This window comes from Nomascus leucogenys, chromosome 12, assembly GCF_006542625.1.
Source record: "Nomascus leucogenys isolate Asia chromosome 12, Asia_NLE_v1, whole genome shotgun sequence".
Taxonomy (NCBI): Eukaryota; Metazoa; Chordata; class Mammalia; order Primates; family Hylobatidae; genus Nomascus; species Nomascus leucogenys.
Genome location: NC_044392.1, coordinates 64,800,152 through 64,828,111, shown reverse-complemented (window position 1 = coordinate 64,828,111; position 27,960 = coordinate 64,800,152). Strand labels below are relative to the sequence as shown.

Sequence of the window (27,960 nt, the reverse complement as noted above, 5' to 3'; positions counted from 1 at the left end):
CCCATACAAATTTTATAATTTTATAAACTTTGACTCTGTCAATTTCCTTCTCCCCATACTATGATGCTTCATAACTTAAATAATAGTTTCCTTGATACGGGCATCAGGACTAAATGACATTTTGCAGGTGTGTTACACTGTGCTTTTCAAAGGCATGATACTTTTTTATGGTTTGTATCCAAATTATTTCTAGCAATGTCAGCATTTAGTCAATCAATGCTTATGGAAATGTCTCCCAGGTTTATTGCTGTTTAATACAGGCATAGTATTTTATTCCCTTTCTGTCTTATTAGTGCAGAAGACTTCAGAAATATTATTTAGTGATTCTTGCATCTAGCAACTAATTTATAATTGAGGTCTCCATCACATAAGCATTATTCCTTGAATTGCTCCAACTGACAGTTTAAATGTTTTCTCCCCACCTTTTCTTCTGGCCAGGGAACCATCTCTTCTAAAAAGATAAAAACCTGATTAATCTTCTTCAAAGATTATTCTGCAAACCAGTTCATCACTGGGCACTTTCCAAATGAGCATTTTTTCTCTTTTTAGTTTCAGCAGGGATCTGTAAACTATTCTTTACCTGTACATATAGAGATCCAAGGAGAAACAATCCAGTCATTTGCATAACCAGAAAAAATGAGAACACTGTTTTTGTAGATGCACGTATCACACTTATTTTGCATGTAGTTTAATTGGATTGCCAATTTTGTTCTTTAGAATTTGGGCTCTACAAAGGTTACATCCTATTAAAAAGGCTCAATATTTACCTGTTCAAGACTACTTTTATATATAATTATAACTGGCCGTAAACGAAAATCTAAGAAGCTCTTGACTACGGTTATGACTTTTCTTTGTTATTAATCATATCTGCTGTTATTCCCAAACTTCTCAATTTACATGAATACTAACCCTTGTTTTATGTAAAATATGACTAAAGTAAATTTACCTACAGGTGCCTCTCTCATTCATTGGTGATTAAAATCTCACACCAGAGACTAAACTTCATGAAACTACTGCAAGCATGTGTATGATAGACCAATTAGCTTAGTATCTGGCATTGTGGCCAGAAAAAAAAAAAATCGTTACCTACAAAATCTCTTGGGCAACACTTAAGCCATGAAAGAGCCCACATGAATCCAGGTCTACTTTCCTTTACAGGTAGATTCCAGAACAACAACAAAAAATGTAAGACTACAAGAAATGATTTAATATGATAAAACTCCCATTTCAAAACCCAGTTCTAAAGGATTTACTGACTAATGCTGATTATTTAGTCATGGAAAATGTCTCTCATAAAAGTGCTCCTAAAAAAACATGATCTACAATAATTTATAAAATGTGAGGGGCTGGGATGTGCAGACTGATTGGTGCACGTCAGGTTGTTTCTCTTAAATAAGGTATAAAAAACTATGATATCATAGTCTTTCAACTTTATTTTCTGCAATAAAAAAGTATAGGCATAGGTGTTTTTAATAGTCTTCTTGATGATACCCTTTAGAATAATCTATCAAATGGCTTCTTTCATGTTTCCTGATTATAAGCATTCATCAATGTTACTGTCAGCCTTGATTAAGTGGTTGAAAATTTCAGAGCAGAATAAGCAACTTCTGTGAACCTTTCCCCAATCCCTGAGAATCATAATTATTACAGAAATATTTTATCCTTTCATCAAATATCTCTGGAAAGTAGCCGTGTTCGTTCATTGTTAATAGGGCAAGGTGCAGTGTCATAGAGGGTTAATCCATGTAAATTGGCTTCCACCCGTAAAGAAATTTTCTGGAACAGAAAAGAAAATTATATATAGAAGTTTGCTCCTTAAAGAGAGATCACTCCTTCAATATGTTCTATAGGCTACCTTGTGATTATGAATGTAAATCAGTTCTAATGGTAGTGAGACAGCTGTTTTACTGTCAAAGGTATCCTCTTTGTACCAATTAAAATCTGGAAAAACCAAGCTTCTCTATTCATAAAGTTCCTTGTTTTTCTTTGGTTTCTACTAAGAATCAGTAAAACTAAATGTTGAGAATGACCTATGTAAAAGTATGCAGAATCGATAACAAATGTTATGTAAGAATTTCTGAAATTTATTTTATAGCCCCATTTTCAAGGCTAAATCTTGCTAGCAATACACTACTTCTTTAAACACAGAAACAATTTACCTGAAAAGTTACATCACATGTTTATGATACCAAATCATAAACAGTTAATTTTCAAAAAGGCTGGAGAGTTGCCTATGGAAAGTTCTCTTAGTCCACCTTCCTGGACTAAGAGAAGGAAGTCTGACTGAATAAATCTAATACTGTGCCTTCTTACCTGAAAATCACGAATGTAAGTCAGGAAAAAACCAAAGAAGGAAAATGACATAGACCATTCTGCTGCGGTAGTGATCATGTGAAGCACATAACCCTGAGTGATGGGAAAAAAAGAATAGTTTTGTGAAATTTCATTTAAATGATCTATATATTATGTTTCAAATAAAAAACACACAATTCTTGTAAAATAATGGAGCTTCTGAAAATCAACCCTTGACTTACCAGGCACATAATATCTCTAGAATTAAAGAGCCAGCATTAGGAAGTCCTCCTAAATGACACTCTATTTGTTTCACTGGGAGCGAATAAAATTTCCACTTAAATAGCTAAGATAGAACAGGATCATTTTTACTCTACAATCGAGAAATTACTATTGCCTTACCCAAAGCCATAAGACTCATAATATGCGACTAAGAAAAGTTTAACAATGCTCAGAATAAACTTAGTAAGTGCTGTGTTTATGATATTAAATAATATATGGGTTACAACTGGGAAAATCTAGTAAATTATTTCATTCATTCATTTTCACAAACACGCCCAATTTGGGGCTAATTCTTAAATAAAACACCACCAAGTGGTTTGTGAAAACAGATGAACTCATTTTATTCTTTAGTGTATGTTCCTCTTCCTCTATTCTCAGAGTCCAAGATGCTATATCTACATTCAGATATCCACTATATTGAAACCTAAATGCAGAGTCCATAATCAATTTCCAGATAACAGAAAGTGGGAGAAGATGTCTTTTCAATTCAGAAAACAAGTATTCAAAACGTAAATGATCTCGGTTGGCTATATTATATACTATACCCACATTTAGGGGAGTCAATTTCTCAGAAAACTCTTTTGCCATCACAATGCTCTTCATATTTTGACAGTATCTACAGATCACAGGTGATAGGAGAATATGGAAGGTTCTACATAAACCCTACCATATCATGAAAATAATTTTAATACAGAACTGATTATTCTACCAGAAGACTTTCATTGTTACTGATGAAATGAAAAACACATCAAGTTCAACCAAAATAACCATCTTTAATATAAAACTAAGTTTTATAGACTGTAAGTTCTTACTTTGTCCTCGGGGTTCCAATGGAGTTTCTGTTCTAAATCAGTCCCAAAATTGCCACTGTGCAAAATTGATGAGCAAGTCAGCACTATAAAAACATAAGTCAAGGAAGAATCTCAGAGAAAATCTCAGAGAACAAAAATCACTTTACAGTCTAAAAGGATTACTCACACATTTATTGCTAAGGTCTAAACCCATTTTCTTAAAGACTTAATGTTACACAGCAGTGGTACTGTAAAACTAAAAATGTGCTGCTCAGAGGGTCACAACAAAATGGTTCTCACAGTCAAACCCCACCTCTTTGTTCAGAAAATTAGCAGTTCTATCATAATCTTTAACTAGATAATGGTTCTCAGAGAGGGCATTTACTCATCCCTCATTTCTCTGAAGTGAGTATTATCAGGCTCAGTATTTTTGTTCCTAGCTCAATTACTGAGGCACTACGTACAATCTGAATTTCATATTTCAAATTCTTTAGTTTAGGATTGTGAACCTAAGAATCTCTCCTACAAAAAAAAAAAAAAAAAAAGAAAGACAAAAAGGCTTCTTACACTGCACCAATAGTGTTTACTTAAATCTTGTCATTCAATTCCTTTCCAAGTGTAGCCACATTGTACAGTGAAGGATACTGCTAAATGCACTTACTCCACACCAGACAACCAACAACAGTCTGATCCAGAAGACTTGTTTGCCATGGATTTTGGGCTGCATTTGGTAGGAAAGTATGGTCTGAACAAACATATATAATGAGCCCATACCAAAGGTAAGCACAGCTCCACTTACATGTGCAGCAAAAAGGGTTGTTTTCTGAGAGATAGAGAGAAGAAATATGTCAATAAAAGAAACTCAAAACACATTGGCAACACAACATTTAAAAGCACAACCCCGAGATTTCAATATGACATTCACTGAGTAGAGAAGTTTGGCCAATTCTACAAACAAATTGCTTTCTGAAGTAATTTTCTCTCATAATACTCAGCATAAACCTGAGGATTATAGTAACACCAAACTATTTCATACACCTCCACTGAAAATATAATAGCAATTATTCATTTATTTTTTTCTTCATTTAATATATTTACTTGGTGCCTATTAGATGCTAGGCACTGTTCTAAATCTTCAGATCCATTAGAGAACAAAACAGGCAAAAATCCAGCTCTGAGTTTAGTAAAGGTACATAAACAATAAATATAAACTTCAGAAATAAGGAAATTCCAGTGTGTCTGATGGTGAAAAGGGTCATAGGAAAAGCATAGTGCAATAAGAAAAGATTAGGATGGACTGCAGTGCTGGGAATAGGGAGTTTCCATTTAAATTCAATGTAACTGTAAATAAAATTTAAAGACTCAAGGAATTAAAACATTCTCCCTTGGCTCTAGCTTGATTGGTTATGTATAGTTACGCTGCCATAAGCCAAGGAACACTAAGGATTACTGGTAATCACCAGAAGCCAGGAACAGATTCTCCCTCTGAGCCTCCAATAAGATAATCAACCCTACCAACACCCTGATTTCAGACTTCTGGCCTCCTGAACTTTGACAGAATAAATTTCTATTCAGTCACCCAGTTGGATATTGTATTATGGCAGCACTAGAAAATTAATACAGATTTCTGCTTACTAAAATTTTACTACTCTCCTTTGATAAATTTCGTATGAAGAAAAAAAATCCTCTAAGTAGGTAGTGAAGACACTTACCATGTAGTTATTTTACTGAACAACATATACAAATTTGTTTTAAAAGAAATTCAATTTTTATTTTTTAAGTTAGATTTTTCGAATACCATCTTATAGCAATTATTAGGCATCTCTTTAAATGCAGGCAACCATAGCAATAAGAGAATTTTTTCCAATCCTCCATAGTCCCTTTAACCTCTCTCAATAAGTTACTAAATAATTAATGAAAGCATGTTTGTCCTAAGTACTAAGCTAGGTGCTGGAGATACAATGGTGAACATTTCTAAACCATTATGCTTATAATTAATAAAGAAATACATCAACTAAAAAATAAAAATAATAAATTTACAACCATGGATATAAAGGGCGTTATGGCCTACCAAACAGAGGAAACAGTATGTGAGAGGAAATTAAATAAGTCTGTCCTATTTAAGGAGCACAAAAAGGCTAGTGATATATACAATGGAGACATTAAGAAGGGGGACAATGCAAAATTAGGCTTGAAAGGTAGACATCAGCCAGATTATACAAGATCTTTGAGTTAGGCAGTTTGGTGGTTTAGCAAATTATTTTTTTCTCTCTTGATTGTATCTCTTTTCACATAATTTTTAAACCTGTAGAACTTTAAGCAAGGACACAGGAAAGCAAAATGAGATGTATATACGTTTCCAAAAGATCACTTTTACTGCAGTATGAAGAAATGATTCAAGGAATGTTAAGAGTGAATGCACAGGAACCATTGAGGAGGCTATGGCAGTAGTTCAGATGAGAGATGATGAAATCTAAACTAGTTGAGAAGAAGACAGTAAGGAGGGAAGTAAAGAGAAATGGAAAGAAGTGAATGTCTTCAAAAAATATTCAAGAAGTAAAACCAGTAAGTCCCGACTCCATTTAAAACACAGTGCTGGCTGGGCACGGTGGCTCAAGCCTGTAATCCCAGCACTTTGGGAGGCCGAGCTGGGCGGATCACGAGGTCAGGAGATCGAGACCATCCTGGCTAACACGGTGAAACCCCGCCTCTACTAAAAATACAAAAAATTAGCCGGGCGTGGTGGCGGGCGCCTGTAATCCCAGCTACTCGGGAGGCTGAGGCAGGAGAATGGCGTGAACCCAGGAGGCGGAGCTTGCAGTGAGCCGAGATCGCGCCACTGCACTCCAGCCTGGGGGACAGAGAAAGACTCCGTCTCAAAAAAAAAAAAAAAAAAAAAAAAACAAACAGCGTGCTAGCGTCTCTTCCAAGCCAATACCTGCAAGGGTAAACCATTTATAGACCTGGTTTTGTAAAATTTTTCCCATATAAATCACCTAGAGTTTGTCTCCATAAAAGAAAAGGGGGAAGTGGAGGAGGAAGCAGTGCACTAACCACTTTAATTAAGTAGTAAACGTTTACTTTGGAAAGGAAGGAGATCCTCATTACTATAGCGGTGAGTAAAAAAAAAAAAAAAAAAAAAGAAAGGAAAGAGAGTTGTTTGATATTTGGGTAATGCTACAAGGCCTGGTTATAAACAGGGCCCAGCAATAAAGCCGTCAGTGAAAGATGAAGAGGGCATCTAAAGTTGCATAAAGAGATGTTAACAAAAGAGAAAAAGTAATTTAATTCAAAATAAATTACACAGCCATAGGTACTCTTGTGGTGAAGGTAAATTAGAATAAAAGCTAAAAGCAAAACAATAAAGAAAGTATATAGGCTACCTTAAGTAATTGAGATAAAGGTGGAAAGGCAGCTTGTGTGGGTGCTATCAAGAACTGCTATTGGAATTTGCTGGGCTGTGTAAACGAATATTGGAGATTCATCTTTACCATAAAAGTGATGAGAAACATTGTTAAATTGACCAAGAGAGAGAATCACCATCCTCACACTGAAATTCTCCAAAACATTTTTTAATAATGAGCTACAGAAACTGATTAGGGAAGGCAGAACTCTATTTGTGGCACAGACAGCTAGCTAGTTGTCCACCCAAATTGTTGTTATCCTTTCATAGTATAAAGTGGCTTCTGGGAACTAATGTCCAGCAAAACTACATTTTCTCCAGGGTCCATTTTTTCTGACCTACGCACACCCGCTGCACCCCCTTATCTAGCAAACATGAATGTCAGTGGAATTACATGAGTTACTGTCAGGTGACAAAAATTATCTCCTTCACCAAACCCAGCTCAGGTTCCTCTGAACTCTCTTGTCAACTAGGTCCTGACTTCTGGATTGCCATGTTCATCTCTGCATTATCCAATTTTAGCAAGAATCTTGTTCAGTTTAGCCGTAATCATCCATTCTCAGTATCTGATCACCATAAATATATCACCTCTACCATCCCTCAAGTGATGTCTAATCACCCTGGCCTGCCTTCACCAAGAATCCTATTAGGTCAGTGCTATGGTTTTGACATTTGACCCCTCCAAATCTCAAGTTGCAATTTGATCCCCAGTGTTGGAAATGGGGCCTAATGGCAGGTGTCTGGGTCACAGGGGTGGATCCCTCATGAATAGATTGATGTGGGGGGTTGGCGGTGGTGAATGAGTTCTCACTCTATTCATTCCTGTGAGAGCTGGTTGTTAAAAAGAGACTAGCACCACCACCCCCTTGCTTCCTCCCTTGCCATGTGAGCTCTGCACACACCAGCTCCTGCTTTGCTTTCCATCATGTGTAAGCTTCTTGAAGTCCTTATCATAACCCGATGCTGGCATCATGCTTCTTGTACAACTTGCAGAACCATGAGCCAAATAAACTCCTTTTCTTATAAATTACCCTGCCTGAAGTATTATTTTATAGCAACACAAAACAAACCAAGGCAGTTTAACCACAATCCCTTCTTAACCCTTACGTTTCCAGCTTAGTAATTTTCCATCCACTAACCACTGCACCCTGCTCCACAGCTATGAATTCCCACTTTTACTTGTATTCAGAGTTGAGCCCAATGTTTCTTTCCTACTGCTCTCTCTGTGGAGAATTGAAAAATATTTGATAAAGGTTGACCACTACTTTAACATTAAGTATTTGACATTATTTTTTCCTGAGAAAAAGCTAGAAGACCTACAGTTCTTCCTTTCATTTCCTCATATACAAGGCAGGACACCTAGGAATGCAGGCAATCAATGAAAACATCCAAACAAGTAGATAAACTAGGTAAATGATTATAAATTGTTAGGCATATTAAAAACAAAACTTTTAAAATCTGTAATTGTGTCACTTCTAATTTATATCAATTTTGTTTCAGTAGTGAGTTGAAGTAATCTCCAACTAAGTAGTAATGAAGACTCTAATAATTGTCCTGTGGATCCTAAAAAAAGTTAAAATAATTTGTATTAGTTCAGACTTTTAAATATGAATTTTTCTAGTTGTGCAAGTAGCTATTTCTAATAGGGTCAGATAATTTAAAGGAAGTGATTTCTATTTTGTTAAGGTAAAGAAATAACAACAGCATGTAACTGAATGCTTCAGGTTTCCCTTTTAATATGTACATTTATGTACTTAAGGAAAATACCTATGCTGGGCTAAAACACAAACCTGGAAGTTTGCCACAATAGAAAGTCCTAAACAACTCAGTACTCCAAGTACAAGGCCAGCCTTGTTTAATTTGATGATAACGTTCTCTTCAGGGCTCAGAGCATGAACTTGCTTATAACGAACATAAATGGTAGCAATGCCTGGGAAAAGATAATCCAAAAAACAACAAAGTAATAAATAACCAAGAAATAAAGTTGCCAATGAAGAGTTCACAAAGGTCACTGCTATCCAGAATCACAGATTTTCCTTTTAAAATTAATCAGAGAGAATAAAAAGAAAAAAAAACCAAAAAACAAAATAGCTGTAGTTTTGTTTTTGCTTTTAAAAGACAGGGTCTCTCTATGTTGCACAGGCTGGACTCCAACTCCTGACCTCAAGGGATCCATTGGCCTCACTCTCCCAGAGAACTGGGACTGTAGGCACATACCTGTGTGCCTGGCTCATGCTGTGGATGTTGGAGAACCTTAAGGTTGTATTATGGAACTACTGATGCCTCCGGTGACTAAGCAAATCATTTGCCTTCCATAGGTCTCATATTTACAAACAGTTATATAAAACACAAAATATTTTTATGATTAGAATCAGAACTAGTTATAGAATATAGATAAAATGGGCGTAGGCAAAAAACCCAAAAGCTTATTTGTGTCACTCTCATATCATTTTATTTCAAATTACAACTAGGCTCAATAAGACACAGTAGACAATTACACAGGGGGAAAAGCCCACCTTACCATATTTATCGGTCAAGAACTAACTAAATCAAATTTTCCACAGCAGAAATATTGCCAGACAATTCAACAGTGTAGAAAGCATTAGAGATCTGCTTGTAGAGACATGTTTCTGAAGAGTTTGGTCATGAAATGAACTTCTTTAAGCTGAATTATCTTCCTGATTTCTATTTTTGTCCCAAGCAAATAATAAATACACAGAAGAATGCAAATATTTAAAACAATCACACTTGATGGAAAAATATTATGTGAGTAAACCATTAATAAAAATTTGGTTCAAAATAAACAGGGATATGAAATACTTCAGTAGCAACTCTATCCCTTTTAGCATTAGAATGTTGCTCAAAAATCAAAACATGCTTCCATCTTTATTCTCAAACATCTAAACTGTTTATCCCAAAGGAATTTAGTTAGGATTAGTTGTGGTCAGCTGCACCCACAACTCTTTGTTCCTTACTGGTTGCTTAAGAAGTCCACTACAGTCCTCAAGGAATATTTGGTTATACTAAACAACTTCCATTTGAATGAATAGCAGAATAATCCTACACATATTTTTTAAAGGTTTATTCCCGTAAGTCAGCATTTCTAGAAAAGTGTTTTTCTTTCAAAAGGGGTATAACTATGATCAATTATTTAGTGATAACATACTCTCAAGTATAACTAGAAAGTAAAACAAGTAACACTCCAGTGTTGAAAGAATAAAATACTGTAGCAATTTGGCTATTAAGTATCATTGTTAAAATCACTTTCATTACTTACATAAAACTGCCGCAATATTTAGCATTGCCCCAAATAAGCATTTTTCTGGAGCTACTGTACCAGTGTCACTGAAAGAAAAAAAGGAAGGTATGTGCATTTCTCACACTAGATAAACACATATATTTCTTCTAAGGGATAAGAATACCAGGAGTTACTTCAAACCTCTTATCTTTTATAAGTCCATGAGTTCAACTCATATCATTTTATACAGAGAACATGACAATTTGAGTTCACAAATATCTGCCTACTTCACCTTTTACTCACATCATTTTAAGATTATTTCTCTTCCACATAGTAGAAATCAATATATATTGATTTTTAAAAAGCTGTCCTTGGTATGTTAAGACTATGTTATTGACCTACCAGCATTCAGGCAGATGGATTTATCTGTCCCACCAGAATATTCCCTAAACACCACAGGCTTTTCACAACTCTGCCTTTTTGCACCTTTTATTGACTATGCCTGTATTCAATTAACACCTATTCACCTACTGATCAATTTTTAAAAGTACTATCAAGCACTTACCATGTGCCAGACACCATTTCAGAAACGGAAACACAGTGATTAAGTAAAACAGACAAAGCCCCTGCCCTCGCAGAGCTTACATTCAAGATAGTTTTGAGTCTCCTCCTCTCTATAACCTTGGATAACTCCTCTAGCAGATAGTGACTCACACAGCATGCTTTCTGAACTTCTATAAACTCACTTACCACACAGCATTGCAATGTATCCACTTGCATGCCTGTCTTTCAGGGCAGTATGCAACGCACCAGGGCAGATTAAAACCCCACCATTTACTTACTGCAGGACCTTAGGTTCATCCTTTTATCTCCCTAAAACTGTTCCCTTCATTTGCAAAATGGAGCTATTCATTCCCTCCCAGCTCATCATATCAGTATAAGGATGAAATGTAATGGTAATGCATGTTAAGTATCTAGCACAGTAGCAGGCTAATGGGAGATATCCATTAAATATTACTTCTTTCCCCTTCTTAAAACTACTACAAAGATTAAAAAGACAATGTCTTTGGCCTTGAATTGACACACTACAGGAAAGAGATAATCAGGGTCTCAACTAAGACAATGCAATGGGGATAAAAAAGAAATAGAAAGTTATAGCTGGTAAGAATCCATAACATTTAGTAAACATTTAGATTAGGGGTGTTAGGAAATGGAAAGTATTAAACATGAATTGTAAGGATTGCTCCTTCTAACTTTCCAATTCCATGAGTCTTTCTCTTAAAAAAAAAAAAAAATTTGCAGTGAAAATAGAGAAACAAAAAATGATGTATTTGTAAAGAAACAATTATAAAATAATAAAATTTATCTTTTACATATAAAAGATTTTGGTACTCTTTGACCATCTTCAGGAGGAGGGAATAAAGGGTTTTTTGTTCGTTCTACTTTTCAAATTTTCCACAATGTATATGTATTATTCTTAGAAAAATCCATAATTTTCATAGCTATACTTCAAATGATACATGTAAATTAACAAAGGCATGCATTTCCAAGATGGTTGGCTAAGAGTGTTCCTTCCTTTGGCTCAGGACAGAATGACACACACTGGCCTACAAATGAAAACAGCCATGCCCATCACCTCTTTATCATAGCACTTCATCTCAGTGGTCACAGCACCACCAAAAAATATCTGACCATCTAACATCAAAATATATGTTATCATTATTCTGTATGTTAAATATTGGCAAAGTTTAAATGTTTTTAGATTAAAAATATACATAGATGTTGTAATATTTCTTCTCTTACCCCAGTGGCTAGTCACTCCCTTGGGCATCCACTACTTGAACCAACTAAGAGAACACCTGAAGCACACATAGCAAAATTGCCTTTGAAGTGAAATTTACATTTGGTTATGTCCACTGAGGCTGTTAACAGCTAAAGCTTTTTTTTCTTTCCTTTTTTTTTTTTGAGACAGAGTCTCGCTCTGTTGCCCAGGCTAACAGCTAAACCTTTTGGATAGGATCTAGGAAATGAAAAGAATTTTGCAGACTTGCTAGTTTAACTTAATCATTTTGCAGATGAAGGAAATGAGCCTACAAGAAATAAAAATAAGTACTAGAGTTTAAATATGTATGTGAGAATGTTGGAGAAAGACCTCAGGGTAATACTAAGTTGATTAGCAGAAAAATTAAAAAGCAGAAGGGGCAGAACAGAAAAGGAAGTGTCTAGGGTGCTTTTTAAAGAAAATCACATGCAGTACCATCAAGGAAGTGAAACTCAGAAAAAGAACTAAGTTGCCTCTTATATTACAGTAGTCCCTTGGTATCTGTGGGGGACTGGTTCCAGGACCTCCATCAGATAACAAAACCTGGGGATGCTCAAGTCTCTTACATAAAATGGTGTAGTATTTGCGTATAACCTATGCACATCTTCCAATATGCTTTAAATCATCTCTAGATTACTTATAATATCTAATACACATCACTTCATTCCTGTGGATTCAATGAAGTACTTGTCACTTGGCAAACTCAAGTTTTGGAACTTGATGGAATTTCTTTCCCCAGAATATTTTCAATCTGTGGTTGATTGGATGTATAGAAGTGGAACCCATGAATATGGAGGGCTGGCTGTATTAAAATTTCTTCAAAACGAAAGCAGACAAGTTCTCAGATGGAGAAAAAAAATACCGTGAGAGACTCTCATGAATCTTAAATATGTACCTTCTGGAGTTACTAAAGAATGGTGTGGCTCCTTAGGCTACAAATTCCACTAGCAGAGTGGTAATTATTTATCAAATTATTTCTCTAATTGGAACCTTAAATTATAAAACATTTTTGGGCTTTGTAAATCTTCCCAAACTGCATCCAATTTGTTGATATCTTTTGTGCCACGCCATACCACTGCGGAAACAACATGTGGACAGTAATGCCCAGATCTTTTCTTGACATTTTTAAAAGATAAATTTAACCTTCCAATTTATCATTCTTTAAAAGATTACTATTTTCTGTGTTGGAAAGGTTATTTTCCTGAAGGTAAACAAATGAATAAATGAAACAACCACGACAGCAACAAAACAAAAAATATTACTCAACAATAGCAACAAAATTTGGCATCTCTGTGAAGAGACAGATGTTTCAAAAGCATCATATAGAGGCTGAATACTTTCAGGGGTGGACCTAACTATATTCCAGGTGAAATCATCTAGATTAAAACACTAGTAGTTGCTTAATCATATTTAATAACAACAATGTTTTAATAATTATGTTTTCTTCATCTCCCTGCCCTATGTAATTTATTTAACTTTTATAGAGAAGTTTAAGCCTCAATAGCTCAGAAACTATTCATATAATTATGATTTCCTCATATCCTTTTTGTGAATGCATAAATTGATGCAACACTTCTAAAGGTATGTTTGGAAATGTCAAATGAAAAATGTAGATGCCCTATTACCTATCTAGCAATCTCACTTCTAGAAATCTACCTCATATCAACATCAGTATGTAAAGTTATATGTAATGAAACCTTCATTATAGCACTGTTTGTAACAGCCAAAAAAAGGCAAGGAAGAATAAGTAAGCAATTTCTGTATCAACATCTCATCACTTTTTATAAACGAAACAAAATTAAAAACCCAAAAAAGTGAGCAAGAACGAGAAAAAAAAGAGAGTTTTGTACATACATGATAACAAGATAAACCAAACTCTGGAAGGAAATCTACCAAACTATGAATTGTCTCTAGGGTATAGAAACTGGAAGGTGTCAGGAAGGGATTTTTGCTTTTCATTTTTATAATCACTCTAGTATTGTTTAAAATTTGTTGTAATAATTACTTATTGCTATTGCAATTTTAAAAAAAGAGGGTTATTATAGCTTCTTGGCTTTTTGGCTAAGATCAAGTGTAAAAAAAGAGGATTATGAACATAGTATATGCAACAGACTACCCATTCTTCATTCGTTGTGAGATTTCAAAAATGTTACCGATGAATTTTGATACTTAATACGTCAAAAATATCTAGGCAGCATAAAGAGTAAGAGCCTAGCCTCTAGAGTTAAACTGTCCAGGTTTAATTCTTGGTTCCAACACTAACTGAGTTATTTGCCCATGAGCAAATAACTTGACCTCCCTGGACCTCATTTCCTTCTCTCTCAAATGAGGATCATAGTTTCTATCTTATCCAGTTGTTGTAAGGATTCAACTATTTAGGACATGAAGAATGCTTAGAAAATTACTTTCTATGAGGCCGGGCACAGTGGCTCATGCCTGTAATTCCAGCACTTTGGGAGGCCAACGTGGGCAGATCACAAGGTCAGAAGTTCAAGACTAGCCTGACCAACATGGTGAAACCCCATCTCTACTAAAAATACAAAAATTAGTCAGGTGTGGTGGTGTGCGCCTGTAACTCCAGTGACTCAGGAGGCTGAGGCAGGAGAATCGCTTGAACCTGGGAGGTGGAAGTTGCAGTGAGCCAAGACTGTGCCACTGCACTCCAGCCTGGGCGATAGAGTGAGATTCCATCTGAAAAAAAAAAAAAAATTTTTAGGCGCAGTGGCTCACGCCTGTTAATTCCAGCACTTTGGGAGGCTGAGGTGGGCGGATCACGAAGTCAGGAGTTCAAGACCAGCCTGACCAACATGGTGAAACCTCATCTCTACTAAAAATGCAAAAGAAAAAAAAAAAAATCAGCTGGGTGTAGTGGTGCATGCCTGTAATCCCAGCTACTCGGCAGGCTGAGGCAGAAGAATCGCTTGAACTCGGGAGGTGGAGGTTGCAGTGAGCTGAGATCGTGCCACTGCACTCCAGCCTGGGTGACAGAGCTAGACTCCATCTCCAAAAAAAAAAAAGAAAATTACTTCATACGCAGTAAGTATATCAAGACATGTTTGTCATTTCCATTATCTTTTCATATTATTATTATTGTTTGTAGCTTTTTTTTTAATTTTAAGGGGCGAATAATTCCAATTCTATATTCTGAAACAACTTAAAATACTTACTTAGAAAACAAGGCACTAAAGAGTCACAGTTCAAGAACCAGTTCACAAACTGAACCTTATTGGGCTGTCTCTACATTTCTCTATCACAAAGAAAAAGCCAAATTCAAGTTCCTTTTTATATTCCCTTTATTGTTGTAATGCCAATGTAAAATCTGATTTTTAAAAGGTTGACATTAAATGTTGGCTTCAATGTTAAAATAAGAATGAGACATAAAGAGTCTCCTATACAAAGAATACATTTCACTTACCTGATATAAGGTAAAGCCGGGTCTATATGGTGGAGTGTTACTGCAGTAATGTATGAAAATATGAAAGCAGCAGACGTCCAAATTACAAGGGCTGAAGGAAGGAAACTGAGGCCTTGCTGAAACCACCACATTTCAAACAGGTTTTCTGAAATAGAAAAAACATATTAGAAAAGATAATTCACAAGTTTCCTCATCCTACTTTAGCCATCCATGCCCACAGCCTTGTACTTACCTCCCCAAACTGTTTCACCTCTGAAATCATCCCTCATGCCATACCCCAACACTCGCTCTCCTTCCCTTTCTTAGCGCAACCAAGATTCACCCACTTGACAGAGCTAGAAACTTGCTTTCTTGTCCCAGCTTCCCATGGAAAGTACCAAGTACTGTTTATACTACCTCCTAAATTTATTTCAAATCTACCCTTTTTCTCCATCTTCACTGTCACTACTTTACCCAAACCACCATCATTTCTTAGTCGATTATTATAACTTCCTAAGGGGTACCTGTGGTATTGTGAAATACATATGTATTTGGTCTTCATCCCATTTCCTGGCAAAAAGCTCTTAAAACGCTTGGAATCTCCAGGGTAATAGGGGTGTCTTCTATATGCTAATAAGGCTTGCAGTCCATATAGTTTTAGGATAGGAGCTGGTCACAGGAAAGACCAAGGCATAATTAGAGGGTTGGACATTCAGTCCTCCATCCCCAATTCCCGGAAGGCAGAGAGAGAGGATGAAAGTTAAGTTGATCATGCCTATGTAATGAGGCATCCATAAAAACCCAAATGGACTGGGTTCAGAGAGCTTCTAGATAGCCAAACATGCGGAGGTTCCTGAAGGATGGCATACCCAGAGAGGGCGCAGAAGCTCCGTGCCCCTTTCCATATCCCTTGCCTTATGCATCTGGTAAATATAAGCATTTCCCTGAGTTCTGTGAGCCACTGTAGCAAATTAATCAAACACAAGGAGGGGGTAGTGAGAACCTTAGTTTATAGCCAGTCAGTTAGAAACATGGGTAAGACAACCCGGGCTTGTGATTGGTGTCAGAAGTTGGGAGGTAGTCTAGTGGGACTGAGCCCTCAACCAGTGCGATCTGATGCTATCTCTAGGTAGATACCATCAGAATTGAATTAGGGGACATCCAATTGGTGTTGGCTGGTGGAGAGAAATCGCCATACTTCTTGATGATCAGAGAAGTATTGTGTTGATTATTGAGTGAGAGAACAGGAAAAACACTTTGGTTGGTTTTTCTTCCTCTTTTTTTTTTTTTTTTTTTTTTTTTTGAGACAAGGCCTCACTCTGTTGCCCAGGCTGGAGTGCAGTGGTGCAATCACAGCTAACAGCAGCTTTGACCTCCCTGGCCCAAGTGATCCTCCCAACTCAGCCTCCCAAGTAGCTGGGACCACAAGTAACGCACCACCATGCCCAGCTAACTTTATTATTTGTAGAGATGAGGTCTCATTATGTTGCCCAGGCTGGTATCAAACTCCTGGACTCAAGAAATCCTCCCACTTCAGCCTCCCAAACTGCTGGAATTACAGGTATGAGCCACCCAGCCCAGCCTAGTTTTTCTATTATTACTCAATCCTCCTCCAGTCTTGACCAAACCAATCTAGACTCCACTCTAAAACCAAAGTAATCCTTCTAATTTCAAAATACCAATCTGATCTCCTTATTCTCCTACAATGGTTTCCCCTATACCCTTAGTCTTTGCTCCTTAACATGGTCCATTAGGTCTTTGCATCGTCTTGTCTTTACTTACCTTTTTTTTTTTTTTTGAGACAGCGTGTCACTGTGACACCCAGGCTGGACTGCAGTGGCACAATCGGATGGCTCGCTGCAACCTCAGCCTGCCAGGTTCAAGTACCAAGCCTCAGCCTCCTGAGTAGCTGGGATTACAGGCATCTGCCACCACGTCCGGCTAATCTTTATATTTTTAGTAGAGACGAGATTTCTCCAGGCTGGTCTCGAATTCCTGACCTCAAGTGATCCACCTGCCTTGGCCTCCCAAAGTGCTGGGATTATAGGTGTGAGCCACCATGCCTGGTCTGTCTTTACTTAACTTTCTATATTCACCTCTGGCCATGCTTGGTTCTCAATTCTTTGCTCTAGCTATCATTATCTCATCATTACAAAAGCAAACACCTAGCATTTACTATGCCTTAGCAGTGTTTACTAAACACCTTAAATACATGAAATAATGTACTTTCCTCAACAGAATTACAGAGGTTAAGACAATTGCCCAAGGTCATAGAGCTGGATGTGGTGGAGATAGGATTCAAACTCAAGCAATTTGATTCTAGTGCCCAATCAACTATGCCACACTGCCAGAGCATATTTCTTTCAGATCTTCAAATGTGTCCTGCTCTCTAGCACACCTTCAGACCTTCATGGTGACTAGAACACTACCTACCCAGTTAACTTTTATGTTTTTCAAGGCTCAATCTTTCCAGCTTCGGCTGAGTGTCCCTGCTTTGTTTTTAACAGCACCCTTTACTTCCCCAACCAGGGCACTCATTACATTTAACTTGCTTGTTTGGTTTTCTCTTCCTCACTAAACTTTAAGTTCTGTGAGAACAGGAAACAACTGTTCCGTTCACTATTATATTTCCAGCTCCTACATTGGGGCGGCAGGAGCGGGGGCGGAGACAGAGGGCCTAAATACACCCATACCCCACATCACCACTTTCTTCCTTGAATTCCAGATTAAGGATGTTGTTAAGTAATAATGAGTCAATAATGTGAATTAAGAAACATTGGTACAAATTCATACTTTTAATTTTTTAAATTTAATTTTTTAAAATATAGCTATACTTTTAAATTAGAATACTCCTGTGCATGTGAGAATAATTTCATGTTTGAAGGAGTATCTTCTCATATTTTTTTGATGACCTAAAGAAATTTAGTGTTTTCCATGAACTTTGTGAATACTTACAGCTTCCTCATCTGAGACTGACTCTCCAAAGAATGAAATCTCAGCCATTTTTGATTGGTATCTGTCATTTACTCTGGCTATCTGATTTGTTGCTAAATATATACATTTGCATTTCATAATCTTCTCTTTTCTCTTATTTTTTCCTTGTCAGTCCTTAACATCCCATCAATATCTTTTTTCTTCATCTATTCAGTTAATCATGACAAGTCCTTGCCAAAATCCTATTGGTGCTTTCCCCAGCATAGGTTTCCAGGACAAGAGCTCTTAATTTACATAATTTTGAATCATTTCTAAGATCTTTAATTTTTTCATTTTTCATCTCTTTAAATGTTAATTTGTTTCTGATCATTCCCATAAGTCCTTAGGAGTCTATGTCAGTTTAGCTGTCCCTTGCAGTTTTTGACTCTGAGCCTATATTGGACAATCTTAAAATCTGGGAGTATTCTAAAAGGCTTAACTAAGAGTGAGTCATTACAGAGAGGATCCTTATTTGTTTTTTCCAGACAGTATGGCACATTACCAACCCGGGCCAACTTTATGTTAATTTCTTGGCTTCTGGTTTTTTAGACCCTGTAGATATGTAAATTTGAACCTTGATTTTTTAATGATGGCCATTCTAACTGGTGTGAGATGGTATCTCACTGTGGTTTTGATTTGCATTTCTCTGATGGCCAGTGATGATGAGCATTTCTTCATGTGTTTTCTGGCTGCATAAATGTCTTCTTTTGAGAAGTGTTTGTTCATGTCCTCTGCCCACTTTTTGATGGGGTTGTTTGTTTTTTTCTTGTAAATTTGTTTGAGTTCATTGTAGATTCTGGATATTATCCCTTTGTCAGATGAACCTTGAATGAGTGATGGCAGACCCTCCAGTTTCAAGTTTTCAGGTGGTATCTTTATTCCCCCACCTGGAGCTGTGATGAAAATGAACAAATTTCTTTGTGATCTCCCTTTGCCAGGAGGGAGGTATTTTTCTGGCCCACCTATGACTGAGTGTGTAGACTTTTGTGGGTCCTGGCTGAATTTGGGGGAAGGTGCTTCTCCAATACCATGAGTTGTACAATTTCAAGTGGAAATACTTAAACTTTATTCTATGAAAACATCACCCCCTGAAACATAGGTACCATTTACACCAACTACCATGGAATGGCACCCATTGGAGCATGTGCCTGGGAGATTACAGGGATATGAATTCTATCTCTCTGCTTTGGGTAGAGAGCAGCCTGTCACCTGTCCCTGATTGTGCTCTACTTCTGCTATCAGCCAAATGCCCCCAAAGGAAACACACTGCTAGTATACTACTCTAGTTTCAGCTTTTTTTTTTTTAACTTTTTAGCCCTAGAGATTTCCCTGTCTTTCATAGAAGACCTGTCATGAATGAGCTAGTGTAATTTATTCAGCATTTAGGTGTATTGGTAAAAGGGATTTTCAAATATTTTGTCCACCTCATTACTAGTAGCAAAACCTCCTCCCCCTTTGTTTTACATGTCTAAATCCTTCCTTTTCTTCAAAAGCTCAAATGCTATCTTCCACAGATAACTTTACCTAAGCCCTTTGTATGTAGAAATAAGCACCCCTTTCTCTGAGAACACTTGATTTTCACATCTTTTAGAGCTCATTATCTTCTACAGTATGAAAATTGAGGACGGTGTCTTTAGGGAATAAGATCCTTCCACTTCTCTACCTAAGCATAGCAGAGGACCTTACCCATAGTAATCACTCAATTATTTGTTGAATGAACAGCCAAAGCAAAAATCCTTTTATTTCCCAAAACTATTCATGATTTTTCTATTTCAGTAAACAACATTACCATTTTTTTCAGGTTATGAGGATTCTAAGACTTCAGAGGAATCTTAGGTTCTCTCTTATAAAGTCCTCACATGCTGTCACAAAGTGATGGCAATTCTATTTCTACAAGTCATTTAAACCATTCTTCTTCCCAGTTCACACTGTAACCATGTGATACTGACTTTCAATTCTCTTGGCCTATCTGCTTTTTCCTTCCCCTTCACCCATTCCACCTGCATTACCTAATTAACATTCCTAAAGTATTCCTCTGCTCAAAACTTTTTTTTTAATAAAATTGTGTGAACTTCAGCAAGCTTCATAACTTCTCTGAACCAGTTTCTCCTTTGAAAAATGGAATAATGTGAGGCCGGGTGCGGTGGCTCAGGCCTATAATCCAGCACTTTGGGAGGCCGAGGCAGGTGGATCACGAGGTCAGGAGTTCTGAGACCAGCCTGGCCAGCATGGTGAAACCCCATCTCTACTAAAAATACAAAAATTAGCCAGGCATGGTGGCATGCGCCTGTAATCCCAGCTACTCAGGAGGCTGAAGTAGGAGAATGGAGGCTGAGGTAGGAGAATTGCTTGACCCTGGGAAGCAGAGGTTGCAATGAGCTGAGATTGTGCCACTGCACTCCAGCCTGGGCAACAGAGCGAGACTCCATCTCAAAACAAAAAACAAAAAAACAAAAAAAAAAAACAAAGAAAAATGGAATAATGTTATCAGCACATATTGTACCATCTGATATAGCAACCACTGCTACATGTAACTATTTAAATTAAAATCTCAATAGATTAAAATTAAATAAAATTTTTAATTCCTCAGTCACACTAGCCACATTTCAAATGCTCAAAAGCCACATGTCACCATCCTGGCCAACACGGTGAAACCCCATTTCTACTAAAAATACAAAAAATTAGCTGGGGGTGGTGGCAGGCGCCTGTAGTCTCAGCTACTTGGGAGGCTGGGGCAGAAGAATCACTTGAACCTGGGAGGTGGAGGTTGCAGTGAGCTAAGATCGTGCCACTGCACTCCAGTAAAAATTTAGAACATTTCCATGATTGGCCGGGCGTGGTGGCTCATGCCTGTAATCCCAGCACTTTGGGAGGCCAAGGCAGGCGGATCACGAAGTCAGGAGATTGAGACCGTCCTGGCTAATACGGTGAAACCCCGTCTCTACTAAAAATACAAAAAATTAGCCGGGCAAGGTGGCGGGTGCCTGTAGTCCCAGCTACTCGGGAGGCTGAGGCAGGAGAATGGCATGAACCCCAGGGGGCGGAGCCGAGATCGTGCTACTGCACTCCAACCTGGGCAACAGTGAGACTCCGTCTCAAAAAAAAAAAAAAAAAAAAAAAAAAGAACATTTCCATGATTGTGGAAAAGTTCTGTTGGACTGCACTGAGTAGTCTTTGTACAGCTTATACTTATAGCACAAGCAAAGAACCTAACAGATTGCTGGTGCATAATAAATGGTAGCTTTTAGTATTATCTGTTAAATAGTATAAAATAATACCTATTTCATAAAGGTTTATTCAAGGATTAAACACGTATTTTCAGAGATGATCAGTATGTACTTGTTCCTCTTATAATGTGAAAAATGAATTACCTGTTTCACAAGTTCACAAAATGTTAGTCTTCAGATCTGCTCATACCTGCACCTTTTGTAAATCCTAAAATCCACACAAAGAAAATAAGAAGTTTTTCTCTCAATCCACACAATTTTAAACATGTACAGTTTTAAGTCAACACGCCAATATTGTTCATGGGCAGAATACTAGGCTACAGCATTGTTAACAGGTTATTTTTCTTTGACGAGTTGACACTTTAGTTTTTTACAATGATGTTGTACTATCTGGAATTAAATAATGTTTTAATTCCAGGATAAAAATTTCCATACACATTCTCACATCCAACACCTTCACTATCTTAAAGAGGAAAAAAGAAATATCATTGAGTCTTCTCCTATAGAGACAACATGAGGAAAAAAATAATAGATTATTAAGCAAAATAAAGCAATTGCAAGTCCATGTGATCTAAAGAACACAGCTGTGAGATGAGATATCTCTAAACACAAGTCCTACCTTTACTACTACCCAACTCTATGATTTCAGGCAATTTACTTAGCTTCTGAGTTACAGTACTCAAAGAGTTGCTCCTTGGAGTGGAGTAGAATAAGCATACAATATAATAATGATAGCTGATTTATTAATTTTGTAGTCATAAGGCCACAGGTATGGAGTACAACTACTATGTATGAATTTTTTCTATGTATGAATTATCTTGGATTCGTATCTCCTTAGGCTTTGAGAGTCCTAGTTGTTTAAACTGACGATTTATAGAAGCAGGGCTTGAAATGGTTTACCAGTTTGAGAATGACAAAACTGAGGAATTTAAATGCATGGACTAGGTGAGGAAGACTAATTGTCAATGTGTTTTTGCGTTTGAAACCTGAAAGCATTGCTGAGTAATTGCCAAACAAAATTAGAATTTTAATGATTCATAATTCAAAAAACCTTTCATAATAATTGAGAGTATGCAGGAATAAATTTCACAGGGCAGTAAGCATGTTTATAAAAATGTTCTTGCAGGCTGGGCGCGGTGGCTCACGCCTGTAATCCCAGCACTTTGGGAGGCCCAGGCGGGCGGATCACGAGGTCAGGAGATTGAGACTATCCTGGCCAACATGGTGACACCCTGTCTCTACTAAAAATACAAAAATTAGCTGGGCGTGGTGGCGGGCGCCTGTAATCCCAGCTACTCAGGAGACTGAGGCAGGAGAATCGCTTGAACCCGGGAGGCAGAGGTTGCAGAGAGCCAAGGTCGTGCCACTGCACTCCAGCCTGGCAACAGAGCGAGACTCCATTAAAAAAAAAGAAAAGAAAAGAAAAAGTCTTGCATCTCTAACCTAACCTATCTTCTCTGCTTTCTTTGAAGTTCTATGAATCAAAACTGTGATTACAATTTTTTAACAAATATTTAAATACCCGTGGTAATAAAATGAATTCCTCACGCTGTCTTCGCCAAGTGGTGAATGCTAAGAAATAAGAAAGTAAATTCTGGAAGTTCCAAGTGAACGATCAGAAAGCCCTAAGCTGCTTTTAGAGATGCACAGAATCATCAGGCTCAAATCAAAATATAATTTAAAAATACTTACTTTTCTAAACTCTAACTTGGCCTCCTGACAAACATAATATTCTCCTAATGGTTAAATCCTAGAGTCTAGAAAATTAAGTTTTTTTATAAGCTGCATCAAATGTTACATTAAGAGAAATGAGGACAATCCGATAATGCAATGCAAAATACAGAGTTGCATTTGGTTATGATTTATAAATTAAAATTTGAGAGAACTGGAAAGATTATTTCTACAGTGTTTCTGTGTTTTTCAGATGTATCCTACTATAAAGCACGGTTGTGAAGATACCCAGGACCAGCAACTTCCTTTCTGTGTGGGACCCACCCGCTGCGATAGAATTGAGTGCAGAAGACTGAGCTTCGTGTAAACACAAGGTCACCAGGGATCATAATTTCAAACTCTCCCCTCCCCCTCGCTCCCTCCAGCCACCAAGGTATCTGAACCCAGAACTCACAACAGGAACGTGTACTCAACCGTAGCTTTTGTGGGAAAGGGGTGAAGATTCTTGGTAACTGCTTCAACAAACTAGAGGAATTAATTAGACCGTTGATTTTCTCCGGAGGCGCGAAGCACTAGGCCGTTTGAGGATCTCCGCTCCGCTTTGCCTGGGACCAGGAAAAGACGCGAGAGACGGAACTCGGCATCAGGCACTGCTTGGGGCAGGAGGAGAGTAGGGGAAACCAAGGAAGAGGACAGAACGGTAGGGCACGGGGAGCTGAGCCCAGCTGCACTCATCCCCGCCCACGGAAACCCCCGCAGTTCCCGCCCCAACCAGCCCCTCTGGCGCCTGGCATAAGGTAGCCTCCGGAGGCAGTGAGGGCCAGCAGGAGTCTCGCGCGCCTGCGACGCGGGTAAGGGGGCTCCAGGCTGCGCCCACTTCCCCGAGCTGCCAGATCCCACCCTCTGACGCACCCTTCTAGAGGGAGCGGGCTGCAAGCGCTGGGGCCTGTCCCTTCTCCCCTACTTCGGCTTACCTTACCAGACCGACTAGAGCTGGCCGATAGCGCCGAAGCCCGCCTGCTATAAGGAGACAGGGCTGGGCCATGGGGCGCGCTCCCGAGCAGACCGGCCGGCCCCCGGGGCGCGCTCACGGCCCCGAGGAGCGCGCCTGCGGCGCTGCTCGTTCAAATCTTGTTTCCCTTTACGGCAATCGCGAAAGTGTCGTGAACGTGCTGCCGCCGATCAGTCACCCAGTCGGCTGGAGTCGGAGGCGATATTTCTAGGGGTGTACTTGTTGGGGTCAGGGTAAGGCTGCGGGGCGCGGTCACCGGGCGTAAAGGATTTGAAGGGCGTTGTAGGGGCCCGTGGAGAGAGGACTGGATGCTCTGGGGCGGGTCATTAGGATATAGCTGTGTATGGACTCGCTCGAGGCGAACGCCGTCCTTCTTCCTAGCGCAGGGTGGCCTCGCGCGCGGGGTTGTGGGCAGGCGAGGGGCGACTGCCCCCTTTGCCCCTCTGTGGAGACATTGGGGTGGCGGAGCGCCGGCGCGGGAGCCGGGCGGGGGGGGTTGTGTGGGAGCCGAAGGTAGGGGTGGGAAGAACCGTGGAGGGCCCGTGCTGAGCGGGCCGAGGGCTGGGAGCGCTACCCGTGCGGAACGGACCTTGCCTGTCAGGTCCACACCCTCCTGCCCAAATGCTGGCAAGTCCACACACCGTGTGGCATCCTCTGCCGGGTTTGTCTCCCCTTAGGAATGCGGTGCTGATGTTTGTGGCTGGGACGCGCTGGTCGGCAACTTTTCTAGAAATTTCAGCCTATATTGATAAGCTGTGAGATTGCTAGCTGACGTTTATTTCAGCAGCATTCTTGCAAGGAGAAATAACCATAAGAGTTGCTGGTGTTTGCCAGTATTCCCAGAAGCACTGCATGAATGGGATCTTTAGCCATGTTTAACTTGTTTTCTCCAATTCAGTGCTTGGCATTTTGGTGTCATTTTTGCCATTTTGCATCATTAGTATTGAATATATAATTTTGCTTGAAGTCTTTTAGTTAATCAGTAAATCCATAGTATAACAGTAGGCAAATTCATAGTTGTCTTTCAACAAATGTTAGTGTCTTGTCTTGTATGTGGACAAAGAATAAAGATTTATTTCCTACTCGAACTATTAAGAATATGTCCAGTCCGTAGATGTTGAGTTGAACGACTTATAACACAAGTTAGGCTTTGGTAAGGGCATTTAGAGCATTACTAATTTAGAGCCATTGCCATTCACATAAAATTCGAGATTGAGGTTCTAAAAGCATTTAGTTGCCTCTTCATTTTGTGCTGAGAAAAACTAGTTAAAGCCCCCTGCACAACTTGTCTTTCCAACACATTTAAGAAATAAGTTAGGTCAATCTACCTTATATTAACACCAATTACGTTTTATTGCACAATTTGTTTTCTAGGCCTTAGATTTGTTTTTTAAGCTGGTTAAAGGTGCTGATGTTCTTTTTGAGGGTCATGCTGTGCTTATTTTTAAGGGGCTAGAAAAATAACCTATAAAATACCAAGCTTTTGCTGATTTTTATGTTGTGTGTGTGTTTTTTTAAGGGGAAAGAAAGTTGTTTCCTCTTTTAAGGAGTGCAAGATTTCACTTTAGCAAAACGCTAGATCTAAGTTGTGTTACACAGCCCTGTTTTTGCTTCCAAGTCTGCTGAAAAGGCTTTTGTTTTTGTAAACTTGCTCTATGTATCACTTGTTAAATAGTGCTGAACTTAATCCTGTGATCCTATTAGTTTTCTTTTTCTTTTTTTTTCCTTCCTTTCTTTCCTTGTTCTTTATAATTTGCCCTTCCTTTCTGCTAGTGTAGCCATGAGTATTTTTCTTTAGGTAGCCAATTACCTGTGAAAAGACTGTAAACATACTGCTGAATCAGTGCAGATCAAAACTTGGCACCCTTAGACATGGCGGGGATGGAAATTCTGGAATTTCACACAACAGGTTGTATATTGTGTAAGCTTACCTTATGCACTGCTCAGGAGTTAGAGATTTTTTTTTAATGTGATACTTGTCAGACATTCCCCATGCTAAAGTCCACACAGGAATAATGTAGCCCGTATGCCATTATCCTCAGCTGATATAGATGCAGCCGTTTTGCATGATAGACTTTTTTAGTAAAGGTATTAATTAAATATCTCTGATTATACTTTTTCTACCTTTGTTGACACATAAATATTTATGCTTGCACAAAGAAAATTCTTTGTCAGACCGTATGTGTTTTCCTAGTTCTCCTCTGGACTTACAAAACAGTTTGTTGATAGCATTCATAATTTAGATGTTTATGAGACCCCACCCTCCCCTTTTTGAGTTTCTTAAAGGTTTGGAATGTTATATTTCAGCCTTTCTGTTTCATCAGAGTCTGGAACCACTAAGTGTTTTTTAAACACTAGACGAATAATATTTGTTAATTGTTCAGTAAGTACTGATTACTTACTAGCAGGGTGTGGTGGCACATGCCCGTAATCCTAGCTATTCTGTGGCTGAGACACAAGAATCGCTTGAACCCAGGAGGAGGAGGTTGCAGTGAGCCAAGATCTGATATTGCCTCCAGCCTGTGCTACAGAGCGAGATCCTGTCTCACAAAATTAAATTAAATTAAAATAAGTATTGATTATCTACTTAGTGCTAAGTATGGTATGAGCTTGTGGGAAAAGAATGTTAACAAGACAGGCTTGGCCCATGCACTTGTGGAGTTTACAGAACAGTGTGGGGGAAAGACAAAAAAAAAAAAAAAAATCAAACAAAGTTCAAAGTGTGATGAGTGCTTTAAAGGGAGCAGCGCACTAGAGCCAGATTTTAACAGAGGAAGGGAGTTACTGATTACAAGTGAAAAGACTACAATAGCTGTAGGACTGTGACAGTATTATAGGACTTTGACAGTATTATTGTGAACTGACTTACAGCGTTACAGCTGATGGGAATTTTATACAGTTTAAAATATTCACTTTTACTATTATGATACATGAAAACGTATCCTCAGTTAACAAATAATTTTGGCTGTGTTCTAAAATTACAGGTTTCTTTATAAGCACATCAGTTGCTTTCCATTACATCCAAGTAAAATGACAACTCTGCGTTAATTCTCCAAACTTCATTTTATCCCATTCTTCCATCTGGTTTACTCCTATCCATCCATGGTGATCTCTCTTGTACCTGAGCAAGACAAACTCTTTACTATCTCAGGGCGTGTTCCATTTTCTTGGATTATTCTTCCTCCTCCCCTAAAACGTCTGGCTCCTTCTTTTCCTCTGAGCTTGGTATAGAAGCTACTTGAAGACTTCACACTGTTTGAAATGTGTACCCCCAGCTATTTTCTAGCTTAGCACTTTGTTTTCCTCATTGTGCCTATCACAGTGTGTAATTTTTTTATTTGCTTGTTTACTAGTTTTTATTTCTTTTCCCACTGGACATAGGAGCTGGGATCATGTCAGCCTCATTCACTGCGTTTATATGTTGGCTGAATGCACTGGGAACTTGTAATCTATTTTCTTATAACTGTTAAGACTGGGGCTAGGTTTCTAAGCTAGCCAGCAATAATTTTAATTTCTTACTTTTTTTTTTCTTTTTGTTACTTGTACTGTGGTAAGAAAAGGACATTTTCTGCTCATCCTTTTGGTCATAGGCCTGACTCCATATAAAAATTTCAGGTAACTTTTGGGTTTTTTTGTTTGTTTGTTTTTGAGACACGGTTTTGCTCTGTTGCCCAGGCTGGAGTACAGTGGCGTGATCATGGCTCACTGCAGCCTCAACCTCCAGGGCTCAAGCAATCCTCCCAACTCAGCCTCCCAAGTAGCTGGGACTGCACGACAGGCCAGCATGCTAAGCTAATTTTTTTTGTATAGATGTGGTTTTGCCATGTTTCCTAGGCTGGTCTTAAACTCCTGAGC

At 38.4% G+C, this 27,960-nt stretch overlaps 2 protein-coding genes across 9 annotated transcripts in view; one reads left to right on the top strand and one right to left on the bottom strand.

Annotated features, from left to right (window-relative positions):
- Nucleotides 1–836: 836 nt before the first annotated feature.
- DRAM2 (DNA damage regulated autophagy modulator 2) lies at nt 837–24,247 on the bottom strand. Of its 7 annotated transcripts, none has more exons than XR_004032694.1 (10): nt 24,068–24,247; nt 23,548–23,698; nt 21,567–21,630; nt 15,244–15,388; nt 10,046–10,113; nt 8,559–8,698; nt 4,027–4,188; nt 3,387–3,469; nt 2,314–2,406; nt 837–1,776 (listed from the first exon to the last, which is right to left on the bottom strand). XR_004032694.1 is itself a non-coding variant. In XM_030824854.1 (10 exons), exons 4-10 carry the CDS (start codon nt 15,372–15,374, stop codon nt 1,669–1,671), a joined length of 801 nt encoding a protein of 266 aa, XP_030680714.1. In that variant the 5' UTR covers nt 15,375–15,388; nt 21,567–21,630; nt 23,548–23,698; nt 24,068–24,247; the 3' UTR covers nt 837–1,668. The 7 variants fall into 7 exon arrangements, 6 of the variants coding, with proteins under 6 accessions (XP_030680714.1, XP_030680716.1, XP_030680715.1 ...); XM_030824854.1 differs by having other exon boundaries at nt 4,011–4,188; XM_030824856.1 differs by lacking the exon at nt 24,068–24,247 and adding an exon at nt 22,945–22,994 and having other exon boundaries at nt 4,011–4,188; nt 23,568–23,656.
- Nucleotides 22,959–27,960, top strand: part of CEPT1 (choline/ethanolamine phosphotransferase 1) — a 46,520-nt gene continuing 41,518 nt past the window's right edge. The window contains exon 1 of one of the 2 annotated variants that reach the window (XM_030824853.1): nt 22,959–23,793. The gene's annotated coding sequence lies outside the window, so the exon portion shown is untranslated. Of the gene's footprint in view, nt 23,794–24,241; nt 24,339–27,960 lie in introns of those variants that run through there. The other variant, XM_030824852.1, reaches the window with a different exon arrangement.